At 42.8% G+C, this 20,877-nt stretch overlaps 1 protein-coding gene across 1 annotated transcript in view; it reads left to right on the top strand.

Annotated features, from left to right (window-relative positions):
• The window catches only part of PRDM10 (PR/SET domain 10), a 91,032-nt gene that overhangs the window by 14,704 nt on the left and 55,451 nt on the right, over positions 1-20,877 (top strand). The window contains exons 3-4 of the mRNA XM_090291051.1: positions 15,721-15,907; positions 18,436-18,600. Of these exons, the coding sequence (XP_090147177.1) occupies positions 15,839-15,907; positions 18,436-18,600 (234 nt within the window). The 5' untranslated portion in view covers positions 15,721-15,838. The remainder of the gene's footprint in view (positions 1-15,720; positions 15,908-18,435; positions 18,601-20,877) is intronic.

The raw sequence follows: 20,877 nt of genomic DNA, 5'->3' as shown, positions 1-20,877 counted from the left end.
ACTACAAAAATGAGCATAATATAAACTAGAATAGCATCAACAAAGACAATTTTGTATAGTTAGTTGACATGGTATAAAAAATATTACATTGTATTATGCTTGGAGCTCTCCAAATAGTAAAAGGTATAGATTAATATTTTGCTGAAATTCAGGCTACAAAAGCTATGTTCAGCTATTATTCTGAGGCTGTAGTACACTGTACAATATCTTAGCTGAGTAAACTTGGACTCTTTTCCTTTTATTTTTTAAAAAGATTTTATTTATTTATTTTTAGAAAGAGGGGAAGAGAGGGAGAAAGAGAGGGAGAGAAACATCAATGTGTGGTAGCCTACGACATGCCCCCAAATGGGGACGTGGGCCACAACCCAGGCATGTGCCCTGACTTGGAATGCAACTGGCAACCCTTTGGTTCACAGACCAGCACCCAGTCTACTGAGCTACACAGCCAGGGCTAAACTTTTACTCTTAGCGGAGAGTTTACAGTATGATTTGAGTGTGATTTGAATTCAAGTATATTCTGCTTATACAATAGCAGGCATGGTGCTCATTTCTTTTAACCCTAGGTATGAACATAAATTGTTAGGGTCTGTTAATAATTACATCAATAACCAGAACAACCACAACAACGAACATTTTCAAGTGTTTCCTCTGTGTCAGGTGTGGGGTTTTATTTCATTTATTTCATAGTTTCACTTTATTATTTAATATTTCTGCCCCAGGGGTAGAATGGTAATTATTGTTCACATTTCCTAGATGAAGGAATTATGGCTTGAGAAGTAAATTAACTTGCTTCAGTCATGTAGCAAGTAGGTAGTAGCTGAAGAGTCTAAATGAGGCCTCCTGGCTCTCGGCTGCGTTGCTTCTCATCCAGGTTCATGCAGCAGGACTGGATGGAGTGTGTGTGTGTGTGGAGTTTGATCAATAGCAGGCTACTGGAGGTCATGTTAAGGCATCAGGTATTTCATAAGGGCTTACCACGGGCCTATACGTGAGGGAATGCTGCCTCTGTGTTATCTCCAACAGTTCTCATCGTCATTTTTGAACCTCTGTCCATCCTGTTAAGTAAAGCATGGTGGAGGCCAGCAGGGAGGGTGAGACACATTTCAGTCCCAGAATGGCCCTCCAGTGAACTTGGCTGTGCCGACTTGAGCCTGCTTTTGACCACTGTGAGCTCAGCTCCTCTGTATAATGGGGATGGTGATATCTGAGCTAATCTTACAGCATTGTCACAGCATGACACAAGATCATGGATGTGAAAACTTCAGAAACTATACATCATACATCAAGACATACACCTTGAGTTATAATAATTGGACTTCTCAGAGAATTTCTTCTACTACCGTATTTGGCCTACAGCATATTCTTCGTATTTTCAAGGACCGATTTTGATTTTGAATTTGTGTGCCTTGGGAGCAGCTGATTCCATGTACCTTTGCCATTGCATAGTTGGCATGAGTTCAAGTTCGCTCAGAATATTCTGATTTGTTAGTTTATAGTACTATATACTGGCTGGTTTGGCTCAGTGGATTGAGCGTCGGCCTGCGAGCTAAGTGTCGCTGGTTCGATCTTCCAGTCAGGGCACATCAGAGAAGGAAAACTCTGACTCCAAAAAACCTCCGCTGCCTTGCGGCATACCTCTTCAGGGGAAAGGCTAAGGGAGTAAACCCCGACAGAAAATCCGGAGCCGGAGTCCCTAAGGCGGTTTGACGTTGTAGTCAACACCGGCAACTCCTGCGGCGCACCTGAAGCCAAGCTGTATTGACTCCGTCTTTCCCTTGGACCCTTCAGCTGCGAAGAGAGGGGGGTCTGCTGCATGGGCAACAGCAGACCCTCCATATCACCCTGCCCAGGCTCTGTAGCTTCAGCTTCACTGGAGAGGACACTCCAGCGTCATCACAAGATGTCGATTCAACACGGGAGGAGACAGATACCGTGTCACTCCCGAGTCGGACTGCACAGCCATTCTCGGCGGTGCAGATAGACTCTTAAGAAGCTACACCATCGTCTCTCGAGACGGACGGCTGCTGACGAGTACTATATAACATCATGTATAAATTACTTTTCTCCCTCTTTGTGTGTTTTTTTTCTTTCCAACTCATTCATTTACAAACATTGAGGTCATATACATATACCTAGTTTCTAAACTATGGAAGTAGTTGTACCTCATCACCCTAAATGGTAATACATTTTTTATTTATGAGAGTTCATCTCGAGACGGTCTCTTTTAAGTAAAAAATTACCTTCTAAGGCAGGAGAAAACTGTACCCTGCCTTCGTTCCAGAAACAGGAGTTGATGGCCCAGGTGTTGTTACAAAGCGGGGCCCCCAGGGAGATGGGAGGGGCTTTAACCATAAAATGGTGACGTGAAATTCTATGAGTGGCTGCAATTAGTCACCCTGCCCACTACGTCACAGGACACAGTCAGGGATTTAAATATGAGGCGGCAGGCATTTTGGGTAGGAGAATACCCTGCGGCTTTGAAACGGGAAGGAAACTCCATGCAGTTCTCAAGGAGGCTGAGAGCTCCACGCGGTTCTGCATTAAGAGCTGGAGAGCACCGGAACACAGGCCAAACCTCCGCAATCAGGCTCGAGTGATTGGGAGCTGCTGGTAAAGCTGAACTGTGTCTGGGAAGTAGGAAAACTGTATCTCTGACTTTTCTAAAACTAGCCTGGTTTGGTAGGGGGAGGCAGAACTATGTGTTGGTGGGTGTTTTAAAGAAAATAAGACTTAATGGCAGAAACCCGCCAATAATCTAAATCTGTATAACCTTTAAATAAACAATTCTTTCTCTTTTCACCAAACTCTGGTATTGAGAGTTATGCTTTTGGCGGTGGGCAATCGGACCCCTCGTAACTGAACAGCCCGTGGGTTCTGTTAGAGTGTCAGGCGTGATTCGTGGTGGGGAGGGTGAGGGCCCTCTCCTGCTGTCATTCCCGGGGACGGCGGGGGTCCGACAATGCACAGGTACTAGGTATAGGTCACTTACTTGGTGATCGGTGCTTTGCACACTCACTACTAAGGGAAAGTAATGGGAGGGGTGAGCATGGAAGGCCTAGTGAGGGGGAACTGCCGATTCTGAGTTGGAGCATGGAGGGAGGCTGTGGTGAGCATTCCGGTAGAGCTTCTTCAGAAGCCCTGAAGGCTAGGGTGTGCCGGGAGGAGGGGAAGCTAGGCCAGAGGGGGATGGCCTCGAGAGGTCGGGCTGCCGAAGGGGGCTGAGGGGGAGCCGCCAAAGATGGGGGGGAAACCAGGGAGGTTTCCTGCCAAGTGTCAGGAGACGCAGAGTTTGAAGGAGGGCACGGAAGTCAGAGGACGACCTCTGAGAGCCTTTTCTCTTAAACAGCGCAGCCTCGGGAGGGCCGAGGAGGGAACACAGGGTGAGGGCTGGAGGCGGGCGTGGACACCTTGCAGAGGTTTTACTGGGCGTGCGAATGAGCAGAGAGTTCAAGAGGAACCAGGGCAGGCGAGCCGGAGAGTGGGTTCCAGGGAAAGTTTTGTGTGGTGTAAACACTTTGTTGAAATAAAACATTGGTTTAGAATAGTACACACTTTAATTTTAATAAATAGATAATAAATAAAATTAAAATACAGATAGGAGATACTGTGCAGACCTGCTGATGTGCATGTTCCACTGGGGGGTGGGGGCGGGAAGCGATGTGGCAGGTGACCGGGGTGAAGCTTGAGGGGACCTGCAGGCCCCCCGAGGATTAAGGCAGAGAGGGTGGTCTTTGGTAGGACTGGGGGCATTTCCTCCAGTGTGATGTATACAGAAGGAATATGTAGTTTAATACATGTAATTTCAAAGGAGAATTACATTTTCATGACCCAGTATTTTTGCTGGGAAGACCAAAACTGGAATTCGGGGCCCACCAAGGAAGAGGCTCTTTAGGAAACAACTCAAAACCTCTGTTGTAACCCCTGGAAGGTCAAACCCAGGAGCTGGCCTTCTAGTCTTACAGAGACTGAGACCCAGCCTGGCATCAGCTCTGGTGGGATTCTGTAGCTGGCCCGTGGAAATGGGGATTGGGGTGTCTTGGGGGAGGATGCCCCGAGGCTTTCAGGAGCTGGGGGTGTTCTGTTCCTTGGTCCACATCCATTTACTTTGTGCATACCTCTCAAGTTGGATGCTGGTGATGTGTGTGCTTTTGCCTGCTGTACACTCCGTGGCTTTGAGGTTCGCACCTAACATCGGTGAGAGTAGAATAGGGGACTCCGGATAGATTTCTCCTTGAAATGCCTTCACATTTTTCCAGCCAACCAGCCAGTCTTTGTACAAAGGAAAAGGCAGACATCAAGGTTGATCATTCTTTAGAACTCACCCCTAGTGCTGGTTCCTTTTGAACTCTCAAGGACTGTAGTGTAGAATTGCCAGGCTAAGGCCCCCAACACGTCTCCTAAGCTAGGTTTTTCTTTCCTTTGGGTGAATGCAGAGAGTTCTTTTCAGTGACTTGATGGGATTCTGATGCATTGCTAACAAACCATCAAATGGGGTGGGAGGATCAATCTTCGCTTTTTTGGTACAAGAAAAGTTCTAATCTGAACTAGAGGGGAAAAAAGCTTTCTTGGATTGACAGGAAGAAAGATTTACTTGCATGCTCTTTTGGAGGCACAAGAAAGAAGTGCCACAATGCTGACCAGGAAAAGGAGCCTTCTTTCACAGAAGAAAACCTTTCATTCATAGTCTCTGAAGCCCTTTTGTGTACAAGAAAAAGTGGGAGGTGTGGTGTGTGGTGTGAAGATTTCTGCATGGGAAGTGCAAGGGCAAAGGGATGCACAAATGAAGAGGAGAAGGCCAAGGTTACTGCTTCAGATCTGCTTGATTGGCTTCCGTTCTTGCCTGTGTTTGTCATCCTGTGTTTTCTAATCTGTTTTTTAAAAAAAACCTTGGTTCAGTCTCTTCTGGTTACACAGATTGGGTTTCAGGATGGCCAGAAACAAATGATGCAAATTTCAATAGGATATATTCTACCATAGTTCTTTGTGACAGATAGCTGAGTCTCACGATATAAAAAGTGCTGCTTTGCCCTGGCCGGGCAGCTCAGCTGGTTGGAGCATTGTCCCTGTACACAAAAGGTTGCGGGTTCCATCCCCTTCAAGGCATGTACCTAGGTTGTGGGTTTGATATCCAGTCAACTCTCTCTCTCCCTCTCTCTCTCTCTCTCCCTCTCTTTCTAAAACCAGTAAACATATCCTCGGTGAGGATTTAAAAAAAAAATGCTGCTTCCGCTGAAATTTATCTACCATTGATTGTTTCTGAAGGTTTTTCTGGAACTCTTTCCAATGGAGTTTTTCTGCAATCTTGAGCATTTCATTGTTTGCTTTATTATTAATATTTAAAACAAATATTAAATGTGAATGATGTCAGGAGAAATACCTGGAGGGACTCCATTATTATCACTTTCTCATTTTTAATCTTTACTCTTAGACCTCTCTGTTTATGTGAAAATATTCTGACTCCATAATGGCCTAATTAAAAACAACACCTCTGTGTGCAGCTGATGAAATGAGAGCTTCTCAACTCTTAAGCCCGAATGCTTCTGGAGTAGTGGTTTCATTTACCACAGAAGGTCCTGGGATGGAACAGGGGAACCAGGTTGGTGGATGATGAGGGGACATGGTTCTGGGCTGCGCAGCAGGACAGGACTGGGAGTTAGGTATGCAGGCTAGGCCACCAGGGCACTCCCATTGTCTGGTTCAGGGCCCAGCCTTATTAGTGACCTGGGTGGTCCGGGAAGTGCTGTGTGTCCACCTCTCCCACCAGATTGGGAGTTCCATGGGAGCAGGGTTTTTGCTCACCTTTTTCTGATTGATGTTCACAAAGTATGAAAAATATTGCTAGTGTTACCAAGCGAAAGGAAGTTCTTTCACGTGGCCTTGGTGTGAAACCCAACAAGTAGTGTTGAGGAAAATAGTTCTTTATTTACAATACTCCAACCTGGGGAGGGCAGTGAGCACTTCAGCTCGGAGCCCTGTTCTCCCACGGGACCCAGCACTTCCCTTGCTCCCCAAGAGGCTAGAAGCCAAAATTAGGCCCAGAAGTTCCCCGTCCCTTATCTGTCAGATGTCTCCTTCAGGATCTGGGGTACGATGTCATTGGCCTCTGTATAACAGTCCAGGAAAACATGTGCTGTGTTGCACTGGATCACGCATGGTTCTCTGTCTGCTGTTTCAAAGCCGCATGGATCTCTCTTCTGTCTTCTTGCAAGCTACGTGGATCCCTCTACTCTCTACCTCCTTGTAAACCACACGGAACTCCCTCTGCTCTCTGCCAAAAATGGCTGCCGCCTTATTTTTAAATCCCCGACCATGGCCTGTGCCTCAGTGGGCGTGGTAACCAGCTCTGACCATTCGCAGAAACTTGCGCAGGCCCTGTACGCTCTTTCCTCACCATCCTATGGCCAAAGCCCCTCCCATCTCCTTGGGGCCTTGGAAGAACTGAAGCGATTTGCATAACTAAGACCCTAGCTGCCAGCCACAGATGTGCAAAGGCATTTTGAATGCTGCTCCCTTCCTCCATTCCCCAACTTCAGGCTCTGGGGATTTTGGGGGAACCCCTCTCTGTAACACTACTATTTCTTGAATGTCTGTCATGATATCATGTGATTCCAAATGTTACTATATTTTATTAAATCAAAAATGTTGATGGTAAGATACCCAATTGTTTTATGTATCATTACAAAAGAAAAAGGCCTTGCCAATTAAACTCTGATACAAGGGCTTTTGCTACTTAAAATTTTTATTATATACTTATTGAAAGAGCTCTTTTAGATGTATTATTTAGACATGGGTTTTTGTTATCACTTTTGTGCATACCAGAAAGGGAAAATACAAGTGCAATAAATTGATTAAGTTATTTCTAAAATTTCATCACTTTCAGAATCACTTTTTGACTCGTAGTAATTGCTGTGTCTCTGTGCCATCAAGGGTATTGGTGACTTAGGTTTCTTAGAAAGGCTCACAGCTGTGGTCAGGAAGCTTCTCCAAGCAACTAGTACCCATCCTCAGATTTTTGATCCTGGCCTTTTCATCCTTGGCCTGTGGTAGGCCAGTCTTTCCACATTTCTTGCTAATAACAGTGCATAGTGCAGCTTCATCCACTTTGCTATCTTTTATACCCAGCCCCGTAGGTAAGGTTGTTAAGGTCATTTTTCTAACGATGGCTATTGCTTCCCTAATCAAATTTATGGCCAGCTCCTGTCCCCATGCCTTTCACTTTTTTAAAAAAATATTTTTATTATTTATTTTTAGGGAGAGGGAAAGGGAGGGAGAAAGGAAGGTGGAAAGGGAGAGAGAGTAACATCAATGTGCAAGAGATACATCAATCAGTTGCCTCTTGCACACCCCCAACTGGGGGACCTGGCCCGCAACCCAGGCACCTGCCCAGACTGGGATTCGAACTGTCAACCTTTCTGTCCGCAGGCCATCGCTCGATCTACTGAGCCACACTAGCCAGGGCCCTTTCAGTTTTAATGCCGAATTACGGTGCCATCTTTTTGAAGACATTTATAATGGCAGTTAGACTCCGGGTAGCCAGTGCTGACAACACATGTGACTCTGTGAAGTAAGGACAGATCGAACAGGAGCAGGCAGTGGCCACCATGGCCTGCTGCCACCTGGATGGCAGCAACCGCGGGACATTGCTGTGGTAAAATAGATGCCTGGTTCAGAAATATTAAAATGTGAAACAGGTGCATTCTAGACTTGATGAAATACAGGTCATTTATTGTTACAACCATCAGCCTGGGCAGATCATTTAAATTTTCGGATGAGACTGAGCATGATTTTGTGTCTTACTGACATCATGCCTGGTATGCATGCGGTAGATCAGGAAGCCTCGAACCCTGATTCTAAAGCTCAGAGTTTCTAACTGGACAACAATATTCAAGAAAAAGTAACTAGACCAGAAGCTTCAAGAGGCAAGTATCATTGTTTGGATGCACTCATGTTTGTTAAGGGTCCAGAACAGTACCTGACACATATTTGTTTCTTAATACATGTTTGTTGAATAAAGTATAGAAAGGCAAGCACATTATTCTCTTCCTGGAAATAAAGTCCGTAATATTTTGGACAATGGGTCAAAGGAGGGACTATGGGTGACCATTTTCTAGACAAAGTATAGTTTGATTCTCCGGTTCTTTCAGGCCTGTGGTGGAGAGAGGCAAAGGGGTGAGGAGTGGAAGGAAACTGATCTCGCTGACAGAGTCTGTCAGCACCTGCTTGGTGGACAGCGCAAAAGGAGCTCCTGATGCCTCCTACCCGTCCGTCTGTTGTGAATCATGGTCAGTAGGGCTCCTGGACACCAGAAACTAACATAAAATAATATTGAATTGCAGTTTAAAAAGAAAAGAGCAGGGCTCTACAAATTGTGCAGTTAAAAAGGGAAACAAATGTGACAAGCCTTCCTATAGAGGAAGTTCATATACAGGGCATTTATTTGATAAATTGCTAGGTTTTAAAAATATGAAATATTTTGACAGTTTTGAGCCTCTTATAAGCTCATCTGTAAAACATGAAAGTTGATATATTTGAGTACTACCGTGTGTGAGATCTTGTACCTGGAAGTCTTACCCGTGTCCTGTAAGCCTCCCGATAACACTAGAAGGTGTCTATCATCTCCGTTTTACATGTGGCGACGTTGCGAGTGTAGGTGATTTGGCCAAGGTTACATAACTAGTGAGCAGTTGAGACAGTCTGGAGGCCAGGATGTCAATTCAGATTCTGTGGACTTTCTACTTTACTGCTGCCCATCTAAGCTAAGCTGGGATAAGATGTTAGAAACCATTTTATGTCCTCATTTTGCAGGCAAGAGCATTGATGCTAGAGGATTTAAAGTGACTAACTTAGCGTGGAGTCATGCTTAGAATTCATTTTTCCTGAATAACTTACCTACAAATAATTGTATAATGTCACACTAATGTTTTAAATAGTTTAGTAGTTACAGAAGCTTGACAAGTCTTATATCTTAAAGAACAAGTGCTAACTAACAGGGTATTCTGTTTGGATTCCAGATACTTTTGAATTAAAGGGGTTTTACCACCTTGGGCTTTTTTATTTGCTAATAGTACTCTAAAATCATTGGGAACTGCTATTGTTGGCAGGATGTCACAACCTTACTGCTAAATTTTACTGACAAACTTTCCTGTGCATATATTAACTGTTCTGTTCTGCTCCACATCTGGTAGGTAGTTATTTCCCTTTTTCCTTCCTTTATCCTTGCCTGATATAGTTACTGGAATTTTGTGTCATGTGATGTCTCATTCTATATTTTGGTAGAATTAGAACAAAGATATTTCAGTCCATCCCTTCCCATTTCTGCTTTCTTGCTCCCATTCATCCTTAAGTTTCATATTCCCTGAGAAGGCATCCCTGGATGCTATGGCCGGGATTCGGTGTCCTGCTGCACTTGGTGATATCTTTAGACCACTGCATACAAAGTATTGAGTACCTGTCACATGCCGGATCTGGAATTACTCTCATGAACAAACACATTCTTTGTTCTGAAAGAAATTGAGATGGGGAGGCAGACAGTTAGAAAAATGCAATATGATTAAATACCTTTTTTTAAAAAGCTAATATGGAAGCATTTATTATGTAGCAGGCATTGTGCTGAGCATTTTAATTTTACATGCATCATTTCATATCATTCTCAATAACCTATGGTCCTCAGTTTACTGAGAAGGAAGTGGAATTTAGGGAACTTCTGTGTTTTGCTCGAGATCAGTTAAATCTCAGAGTTGCTATCCAAATCCAGGTCAGAGCGAGGGCGGTGCTTGGCAGGCAGCACAGCTAGAGACGGTGTGCTGGTTGGGGCGTGGCAGGCGGGCGCGGCTAGCAGTAGCCATGGTGAAACACAGTCACACAGTTTAAACCCAAGAAGTGATCCCAGCCCCAGACCAGATGGATCCTGGCCCCAGAACAGTCCGGTAGCTTGCGGTTCCAGCACTGGGGAAAATTGAACCTCATTGCTTCTGACTGTGAAAGCTAGTGGGGGTTGGGGTGAAGGAAGAAGCTACCAGTCTCGAAAAGGAGGCCGCTTGCTTAGCACAGGAAGGGGGAGCAGTGCCTGGAAAAGTGGCTGCAGCCGGCACTGTTCCCCTTCAGGCGCCTCCCCAACATACAGCGCCAAAATGCAGTGAAATGGGTACCAGCACTAACAAATACCTAAGGTTTCACCCCCTATAATGTAACAGGTGTGACAGCTCTACCTAAGACACAGAGGCAAGCACAGAAAGCTGTCAAATGAGACAGAGAAGTATGGCCCAGAAGGGGGTGCAGATCAAAGTCCCAGGGACACAACTAAGCAACGAGCAGATAGTGCACCTAACAGATGAGGAGACAGAGAACCTAACAGATGCACAATTTAAGGCATTGGTGATAAAGATGCTCACAGACTTGACAGAAAAAGTTAAACAGGATAGGGAAAGAATGAAGGCTATCCTGGCTGAAATGAAGGAAAATCCACATGAAACAAGTGGTGAGGAAAGGAAACCAGGGTTCAAATCAACAAATTGGAACACAAGGAAGAAACAAATAGTCAACCAATACAGAAGAAGGAAACGAGAATTGGAAAAAATCAGGAGAGGCTTAGAAACCTCTGGGATAGGTTTAAATGTGCCAACATCCCAACCATAGGGTTGCTGGAAGGTGAAGAGGGAGAGCAAGAAATTGAAAAATTACGCGAAAAAATAATAAAGGAATACTTCCCTGATTTGGGGAAGGAAATGGACATACAGGTCCAGGAAGCACAGAGAGTCTCAAATCAACTTGACCCAAGGAGGACCACACCAAGACACAACATAATCAAAATGCCCAAGGTTAAGGATAAAGAGAGAATCTTAAAAGCAGCAAGAGAGAAGAGGAGAATTACCTACAAAGGAGTACCTATGAAGCTGTCAGCTGATTTCTCAAAAGAAACTTTTCATGCAAGAAGGGACTGGCAGGAAATATTCAAAGTGATGAAAAGGAAGGACCTGCAACCAAGATTACTGTATCCAGCAAAGCTATCATTCAGAATGGAAAGGCAGAGAAAGTGCTTCCCAGACAAAATAAAGCTGAAGGAATTAATCATCACCAAGCCATTATTATATGAAATGTTGAAAGGATTTATTTAAGAAAAAGAAGATCAAAACTATGAACATTAAATTGAAAACAGTGTCACAGCCATCAACAAGAGAAGCTCAGGAATGAAAACAAAGGAAACCAAACAGGCAGCCAGAGGGGGAACAGAATCATAGGTACGGGGAGCATGTGGGGAGATGTCAGCTGGAGGGGGAAGGGGGAAGAGGGAGGGAAACAGTGAAGGAATTAAGAAGCATAGTAGGAGGGTGCCGAATGGACGGGGATGTTGAGAAGAGCATTATGCACGACCCATGGACATGGACTAAGTTGGGGGGGTACTGCTGGAGGGAAGGGGGTTGCTGGGTGGAGGGGAGCAAAGGGAAAAGAAATTGGGATAACTGTAACAGCATAGTCAATAAAACATACACAAAATTAAAAAAAAAGATATAAGTAAAATTAAAATGAAAAAAACAAAAAGTGCCTTTCTAGACATTAAAAGAAATACATCCCTGGCCGGTGGCTCAGTTGGAGAGTTGTCCTGTACACCAAAAGGTTGTGAGTTTGATCCCTGGTAAGGCAGGGTACATGCCTGGGTTGTGGGTTCAACTCCCAGTGGGGGCACATGCAGGAGACAACTGATCTTTCTCTCCCCCCTCCCATTTCTCTCTCTCTAAGGTCAATAAATATGTCCTTGGGTGAGGATTTTTAAAAAAAGCCCTGGATAAATAACATCTTACTTAAAAAAACATACACAGAAATACAGCCAGGCACTCTGGGCTGTGTATATTTCATTAGCATGTGGGATAAGCCAGCCTTGACCATTATCACATCCCAGTGCCTAGCATAGTGTGCACTTGAGTATTTGTGCAATCGATGAACCAAGTTGGAAAAAACTAAAATCCCTGTATAGGAGGGACACATCTCTTGTGGTATTCCTGCTAAAAATACATCTTCTTAATGTAACCATGAAGAAATAGCAGATTAACTCAAATCAAGAGATATTCTGAAAAATAAGTAGCCTGTGCATTTCAAAAATGTCAAGGTCATGGAAAATAAGAAAGACTGAGGACTGTTCCAGGTCAGAGGCAGCTGAAGGGACATGGCAACTCAGTGCATTGTGTGTGATACCAGACTGAATTTCAGGCCCCAGCAAAGTTGTTTCTCTCCCTGCAAAGGACCTTAACTAGACAACTGGCAACTTTTGAATAAGGTCTACACGTTAGACAATAGTACTATTTCACTGGTGACTTCCTCATTTTGATCCCAGTACTATGGTTATGGGGAAAATGTCCCATTTTTAGGAAATACGTACCTATGAATTTAGTAGTAAAAGGGCATTGTATCTGCAATGTACTGTCTAATAGTTTAGGTGAAGAGAGAGAGGGATTCCATTGTATATATGTACCATATATTTATGTTTATCCTCACCCAAAGACAAGCTTATTGATTTTTAGAGAGAGGGGAAGGGAGGGAGAGAGAGGGAGAGAAACATCAATGTGAGAAACACCGATCAGTTGCCTCCTGTATGCGCCCCGATGGGACCGAACCCACAACCCAGGTGTGTGCCCTGACTTCAGAATCGAGCCTGGGACCTTTTCGTTTACAGGCTGATGCTCCATTCAGCTGAGCCACACCAGCCAGAGCTGTACCACATCTTTATCCAACTGTCTATCGAGAGACACTTCAGTTGTTTCCATGTCTTGGCCACTGTGCATAGTGTTGCAGTGAACATAGGGGTGCACATATCTTTGCGAATAAACATTTTCAAAATTTTGGGGTAAATACCCAGAAGAGGGATTGCTTGGTTATAGGTAACTCTAGTCTTAATTTTTTGAGGAACCTCCATACTGTTTTCCATAGTGGCTGCACCAGTTTACATTCCCACCAGCAGTGCATGTGTACGATGGAACACTACTCAGTCATGAGGAAAGATGCAATACTTCTGTATGCAACAGCCGGATGGATCTGGAGGATACCACGCTAAGCGAAACAAGTCGGACAGGAAACGTCAAGAACCATATGATTTCACTCATCTGTGGGATATAAAAGTGAGAGTAAAAAATTAATAAACGAGACAGACAAATAAAATCTCACAGACAGAGACAACAACATGTTGGTGACCAGAGGGAGGAGAAGTAGGTGGGGTAGTAAAGGGCAAAAGGGGGTCAAATATGTGGTGATGGAGGAAGGTTTGGCCTTGGGTGGTACGCACACAATGCAATGTACAGATGATGTATCATAGAATTGTACACTTGAAGCCTATATAATTTTATTAACCAATGTCACTCCAGTAAATTTAATTTAAAAAAGAGAGAGTGATAAATATGATAAAATGTTAACATTTGGGCAAGCTGAGTGAAGAAATACAGGGATTCTTTGCTATTTTTATAGCTTTTCTGTTTGAAATTTTTTCCAAATAAAATTTTAAAATGCTTTCCATATGGAGTCTTTTATGGTTTTGTAATACTAAGCCTTTTATGCCCTTTTGAACAAAGAAAAAACATTTTTCTTCATATAGATCTTTGTTTATTGTTAACACTTATTCCTAGGTTTCTTAATATCTTTGTTCCTTTAAAAAATATATGTAACAGCTTTGTTGAGGTATAATTAACATACTATACAACTCACCCTGAGTATCTGCTTAAATAGTCCTACTTATAAGTAGTTTTTAAAAAATTAACTTTATTAGGCTAAAATTTATACACGAAAAATTCACATATTGTAGTTGAATAGGTTTTTGACGTTTGACACACTATTCCCCATGTACCTGCCACTCCAGCCCAGGTACAAGATATAGAACATTTCCATTTCTTCCGGAAAGATCTCCCTTATCCCTTTGTGTACATGTTCATCAGCTGGTGGACATGATCGTTGTGTGCAGTGCTTTCTGGCGGAGAGAAGAGCAGGCTGCGTGCAGGGTGACTGTGCGGTGGTGGGGCTCGGGGCTGGCGAGGATGGTGCCGTTGAGCAGGAACAGGCCCCCCTGTGGCTCAGAAGGGGCTGCCGTGCAGCGTGGACAGGGCAGTTCCTGTATTTCAGAGTTCGGCCCAGACATGGGCTGTCCCTTTCCTTTGTCTTTGGGCCTTCATCTGGTTCCGAGTTGGGAGCATGTGTAGTCTTAGCATGTCCTCTCAGCGTGTTTCCATTGTGGGAGCTAATAAATCGTACTTTCCCTTCCACCGTCTAAGTTCTTCTAGCCAGGCTACTGATCAAATGAAGAGAGACGATTAACAGGGGGAAATCAAATTTATAATACATGTGCACGCATGAACATTTCCAAGAGAGTGAGGCAGCATGGAGTATATAGGACATTTTGGACAAAGGAGAAAAGGGGGGGTTGTGAGAATGGGCAATTTGCAGGTAGTTGAGGAAGAGCAGAACACACTTATGGCAGCCACATTCTTGCTAGGCAACTCGAAACGATGGTGCGCTGGTATCTAGCTAAGAATTCTCTACCTGAAGCCCTCCTGTTTACCACATTTAATTCAAATCAGGCTAAGGCGAGCATCTTGGGCAACTCCTGGAGTAGGTCCTTCCATTTCAATCTCCTAGGCAGGAAGAGAGAGGGTCAAAGGTTCTTTCTGAGTCATGGTTCTTAGTAGCCAGTTTGAGTTCAGTATCCCAAAGGGCAAGACTTTGATTTCCTTCACCATTAACCATGGAGAAAATTCTGGCTGGGGCTTGGCCAGTGGCCTTTCTCACCTTCAGTTTAATGGTGTTCCGAGCAGGTTAACCTTTCCTGTCACGCATGTCACTTTAAAGGCACGGCTGCCCTGCTGCCCCGTTTTAACAGCGATCTCTTGGGACTTCTAAAATGTCAGCGTTTTATCATCCAAAGGGAAGACTGATTTCCTTAAACTGCCTGTTTTGGAAAAGAATAAGGTTTCAAGATGTAGATTTAGTGCATGTTGATGTTTGGTCTGGCTTTTGATTTGTTTCCTGACCACTCCTGTACTGACCAAATGGGAAACAAAGTTTATATTTATATTCACCAAATTGGGACCCAGGAAATGTAGCCTCCTCTGCTTGCCGTTTTCTCCTCATTTTGTAGTTTTGTAACTTTTGTTATTCTGCTGTGCATTTAGAGTAGGTGGTATGGGAACTCAGTGTCTGAGCAGGCGTGGAAGAGAGGGGACAGTTGGGGCTGTGTGGCTGCCTCGGGGTGAGCCACCGCTTCCCTGCATTTGACATCGGAGAACCTCATTTGCCTGATGGGGAGAACTAAGAGAACTACCTTAAGTAGTTTTTAAAAGATTTCATTTATTTATTTTAAGAGAGAGGGGAAGGAAGGGAGGGAGAGGGAGAGAAACATCACCCATCAGTGGCTGCCTCTCGCACGCCCCCTTCCGAGGGCCTGGCCCACAACCCAGTCGTGTCCTGACCAGGAATCAAACTGGTGGCCTTTCAGTTTGTGTGACGATGGCCAACCCACTGACCCACACCAGTGAGGGCTACCTTAAGTATATTTTATGAGAATGACGCTATATTGAGTATGCCTAGAACATAGCAAACATGCAATACATTGTGTTATTATAAATAATTTCTCTACTTTTCCCTTTGTGCACAGGTGGAAGGTTTTTTTCTCTGTGGTGGAAACTGGAATTGATTAAAATGTATGCATCTATTTAAAGTCTTGGTGCCTTTTCTCTCTTTTTTCAGGCGCATTGCAGAAACGTCTTTTTGTCCTTCATGAACACTCAGGTGGCAGACAGATGACTGTCCTCCACCGAATGCTGCTCTAGGTGCCCGGGACGTGGAGCCATCCAGTAGGGGAGGGATGGATTCCAAAGATGAAGGCTCACACGTGTGGCCTGCGTCTGCAGAACATGAAGAGAATGCTGCACAGGTGAAGAGTGGTCTTTCCAGCTTGGTATTGGTAACAGTTTGTAGTTGGGTCCAGATTGCTGACCGCTAACTGGCAGCTTCTGTAATGGAGTGAGTAGTTGGGAGGGCGCTGACCGGGAGACCTGGTAGGTAAGGAACGTGCAGAGCTTCAGCACTTCCCATGCCCTCAGTATGGCCAGTGTGATTCAGGAGGGCGGAGCTACCACCCAGCAGCTTCTCTGCCTTTCTCCGGCTCATTGTCATGATCTGTTTCATCCCTGTTTTATTTTGTTACTGCTGCTGAAAGTGTGTTTCTTTGATGTTATCTACTATATGATTTTGATTCTTTGGGAACAATGAAGTGAGTGGCCTTTCTTTTCAAGTTAGGAATCTAAACCTCTAATTGAAATTGTCCCATTGAGTCAGTAACTGGAGGTTAGTCGCTTATTGAAATGCTGCTGTAATTGTGATCTCTGCCTTTCAAATTGCTATCATAACCAGCTACTTGTTCTTTTGACCATTCTTATAGGAAAAGCAAACCTCTGCATTTTTGTATGCATTTGAGGAGAGTTGACAGTCGTATATGTGACCAAAGTATAAAACTTAATTTTTAAGCATTATAATAAATAGTAATTTTTATTTAATTTTTCATTAATTACATGATCACAATATTATTATCAAAATGAGGATGTTAATTGAAGCCTTTAAATATACACATTCTATTTAATTTAAGCGATATAATAAATATGTAAACAAAATTGAGTATCAGGTATGATTTAAAAGACTGAATACATTAAAAAAAAAAGTTCCAGAGATGCTTCTAGCAGAATCATTGAGAATGCTGTTCTGTTTTCATGGAAACCATTTGGAAGGCTACTTTCATACAGCTCTGTATTTTGGTGTATTTTGTTCATAAACAGAAATGTAGTCCATTAAAGAACAGAATAAAAGCAAATACGGTTATGGCCGTTTGTGACCCGGGTCCCCAGACATGGGTAAACCAGACAGTAGTGGAGAGCAGAGCCCACCGTGCTTCATGGTGCCTGCCCACCCCTCCTCCCAGCTAGGGATTCTGAGGTAGCACAGTAGTGAGTGGCGAAGACCAAGCTGGAGAGGAAATGTTTTTGGCCCTTGTGAAGCACTGAAACCAGTGCAAGGTTGTGATGTTAATAAACAAATCTAAGGTCACAGACTTTTCTTGCAGCACTTAAATATGCTGCACAAGTATGTTACCAGCCTAATTCTTTCCATATATAAACTATCTTCATGGACAAATTAAATTTATGTAGGAGGTGGACTGATCACTTCGTACAGAAATGAAAGTTTGTTTTATTTCCATGTGCTTTATTGCATTTGCTCTCTAGGTTTCTTTCTGGGGATGAAATTAGTTTATATCATCTTTTGGTTCTACTGCTCTCCATTGGAGAAAGCTGAAATAAAAATAAGTTAGGTCCAAAGCCAAGACGGTATAAGAGTAAGGAATCCAACCTACGAGTGCTCAACTTCAATATCAGCACATAAATTATTTCTCTCCCAAATGTGTTCTTTGGCCATCTGCGTCTTCTGTACCTTCAATATCAGCCTCAGGCTGTGTGCCAAACTTGAGCCTTTCAAGAATTCAAACCTCCAAAGCTAACCACTTAGAAAGCATTTTAGAAAATCCAATTTCTGCTTTAGCTCTTGGTAGATAGAAAATTATTTACCCTGTTGACAACTGAAATAGTTGTCTAGAACCCCTTAAAAGTACTTCATTAGAATTTTCTTTATCTTTTTCTAGCTGCCAAGGAATTCTGTTACAGTCATTGATTCAGCAAACATTTACCGATATGCCTCCAGTTCAGCGATATGCCTCCAGTACAACCTTGGGGTATGAAAGAACTTGTAGGAAAGAAAGTGACCTTATTTTTTTTTTTTTCACTGTGTGGTTGCCTCTCACTTGCGCCCCCAACTGGGGACCTGACGTGCAACCTAGTAATGTGCCCTGGCTGGGAATCGAACCAGCGACACTTGGCTCACAGGCCGATGCTCAATCCACTGAGCCACAGCAGCCAGGGCTTGAAAGTGACCTTATTTTAATGTGTCTGCTGAAAGGCACTATTAGTTACAAAGTAGAATTTTTATGATGTGTTAAAAGCAATTGGCTTTTGAGTCTTGACATATTTTTTCACATTACAGAATAATTTGTATTTTGTATTTTGGAAATGTTGTTGACCAGAAATCTTTGGTCATACTTCTAGGATCAGTTAAGCACCACCTCATTATTCCCTCAAAGAGATATCTGCATTGGATATTTGAGGCAAAGAGGAATTTAAATCAGTTGCCTAATAGTAAGCAGTATATCAGTGAGTGGCGAGGTGCTTGGTCCCTGTCTCTGAGTCTGTAATTCAACCTAGATGAGGATGTATCAATCCCCATTCTTCATTAGGGATATTTTAGAAATGCAAATGTGTGCTCTGCTTGGTCTGCTATGTAGCTTCTGTGAGAGTGGTTTTGGAGATTGATTTTGTTCCACAGGGGTGGTTGCTACACACTTGCTGCTTTTTGCCCCAGGTACACTTTGTTCCAGACGCTGGGACCGTGGCTCAGATCGTCTACACCGATGACCAGGTGCGGCCGCCCCAGCAGGTGGTGTATACGACAGATGGGGCCTCCTACACGTCAGTGGACGGTCCAGAGCACACCCTGGTGTACATCCATCCTGTGGAAGCTGCTCAGGCATGTGAATGGCTATTGTGTATAGCTGGTTTATTAATCAGTCAATTCACTGATTACTTATGTTGACTCTCTGCCAGTCATCACCGTGGCTGTTGGTACAGGGAATATTCAGATAAGATTTGTGCTTTCAAGGAGTTTATAACCAGTTTGGCAGAGGAAGATATGATCTGTTTATTTAAATTAAATGTAATGAGATAGAGCAGCAATTTTCAACCCTTTTCATCTCATGGCACATATAAACTAATTATTTAAAATGACAACAAACTCAAAACTATCAACAACGGGATCTAAAAAATAGAAACAAAATCCAACTAAGCAAACCAGAATAGGAGCAGAATCATAGGTATGGGGATCATTTAGAGGGTTATCAGCTGGGAGGGGGAAGGGGAAGAAATGGGGAAATGGTGCAGGGATTAAGAAGCATAATGAGTTGGTAGAAAATAGACAGGGGTAGGTTAAGAATAATATAGGAAAGGGTGAAGCCAAAGAACTTATAGGCATGAACTAAGGGGGGTAGGATTGCTGGGGGAAGGGGGGTACTGGGCAGAGGGGAGCAAAGGGGAAAAAAATTGGAACTACTGTGACAACATAATCAATAAAATATACTTAAAAAAAAACTAATTACTAAAATTCTGCGGCATACCAAAACAGTATTTTTTTTTTTGCTGATCTGACAAAAAATAGGTATAATTTTGATTGATTTACAAAAGAAATAATAGTAGTAATTACCCTTTTTGCTCCAAAGTGACTTTAAAAAATCAAGTGCCTACACATGTATGTAAAGATTTCTTGTACCAAGAATTAACAAATCAGATGCAACTTATTATGCAACGTGACCAATAAGATGCAACTCAATCGAGTTGACTTACATATTTATGGTTCAACACAGGGTATTCACACTGGAGGGTTATTGTTCTGTTGGCTGTTGTCATTTTTTTATTTGACAGTCTAAGGGAAAAGAGGTCAGTGCCCCTGACTAATAGTCAGGTATTGCATGTTCTAAAAATTCGCATGGCACACTAGTTGAAAATTGCTGAGTTAGAGCACTAGTCTTGTATTAGTTCTTCTCCCCAGTGATCATGGACTAGATTATCAACTTCCTACTCTTCCTGAGTATCAAGAAGCAGGCCAAAAATGGCATTTCGTTCTGTATAGCTCAATCAAAGATGGATCAGTGAAAACATACACATTATTACAGTTAAAAGTGTAGCTTATTAACTGCTATTATCAATACTGTACTGATTTGTAGGCCTGCAATAGAGCAAAGGTAAAAGTTGTACAATTATAGCTACTTTTAAAATTTTTTTGCCAGTGACTAGGGGCATTTGTTTGCAAATGCATAACACAAATATTCTCCAGTATATAGTTTCTCTTGTTAGCACTTTATACTGTACAAAAGCTCTTTTAAACATATTTAAAAAAATGAGATCCATACTTTTATAGTTGGATCCTGGTAATAAAAATTTGCCCTTATGTGCAATATTGAATCAAAAGGCACTAATCATTTCCAAGAATAACTGGGGCCTAACTGGTTAATCGGTATAAACATGATAGTGCCAACCATGGAGCTGATAGTTTTGGAACGCCTCTGCCTAGCCACAGCCCCTACCCGTGCCCAGCTTTTCGTGTATCACTGTGTTACTAAATGTCTGAATTCTGATAATTTCTTAATGTCAAATCTAAGAATCTGACACGGGCTGAAATTCTCTTTTACATTTCTCTGCAATCAAAACTTAGCCATGGTTCTTAGTCCCATGGGTTTGCGAAAGGCTTGGGCAAATTGACGTCTTTAAAAAGTTTTAGGGGAAATAATTTTGGGGGTTGGAGGTTGCAGTGCCTTGGCTAAATAATTTTGAAGATTTTTCTTCTCTTGTCAGCTCTGCTGCTCCATGACACAAATTAAGAGTTTATGAGACCTTTCTTTTAAATTATGATTTTACTGACCTTTTCTGAAAAAGAATCTATGGAACATTAAATTAAATTGATTTTTCTTCTACTTCCCTTCTGATAATCAGTGTGCATTTTATATTTGAAAGAGTTGTAATGCTTGCCTATATAATACTCTTCTGTATTTTTATATATCTTTATCCATTTTCATTTAATTGTAAGTCTGCTCCTTGTGATACACAGCGTTAAGTGTGTGTGCACCCTCGTTCATGGCATGTCTTTTATGTGTTCATGACATGCCTTTTTAATTAGCCGTGACATTCAACCTCAGGAAAGGCTTTGCCTAAGAGGAAAGTCATGAAGTATGTTAGCCGGTTGAGGTGGATAGTT

The sequence above is a fragment of the Furipterus horrens genome, unplaced genomic scaffold (assembly GCF_987537825.1).
Source record: "Furipterus horrens unplaced genomic scaffold, mFurHor1.1.pri manual_scaffold_11, whole genome shotgun sequence".
In the NCBI taxonomy this organism is placed as follows: Eukaryota; Metazoa; Chordata; class Mammalia; order Chiroptera; family Furipteridae; genus Furipterus; species Furipterus horrens.
Note: the sequence above shows the minus strand (reverse complement) of the source record. Positions and strands in the feature narration are given on the sequence as shown.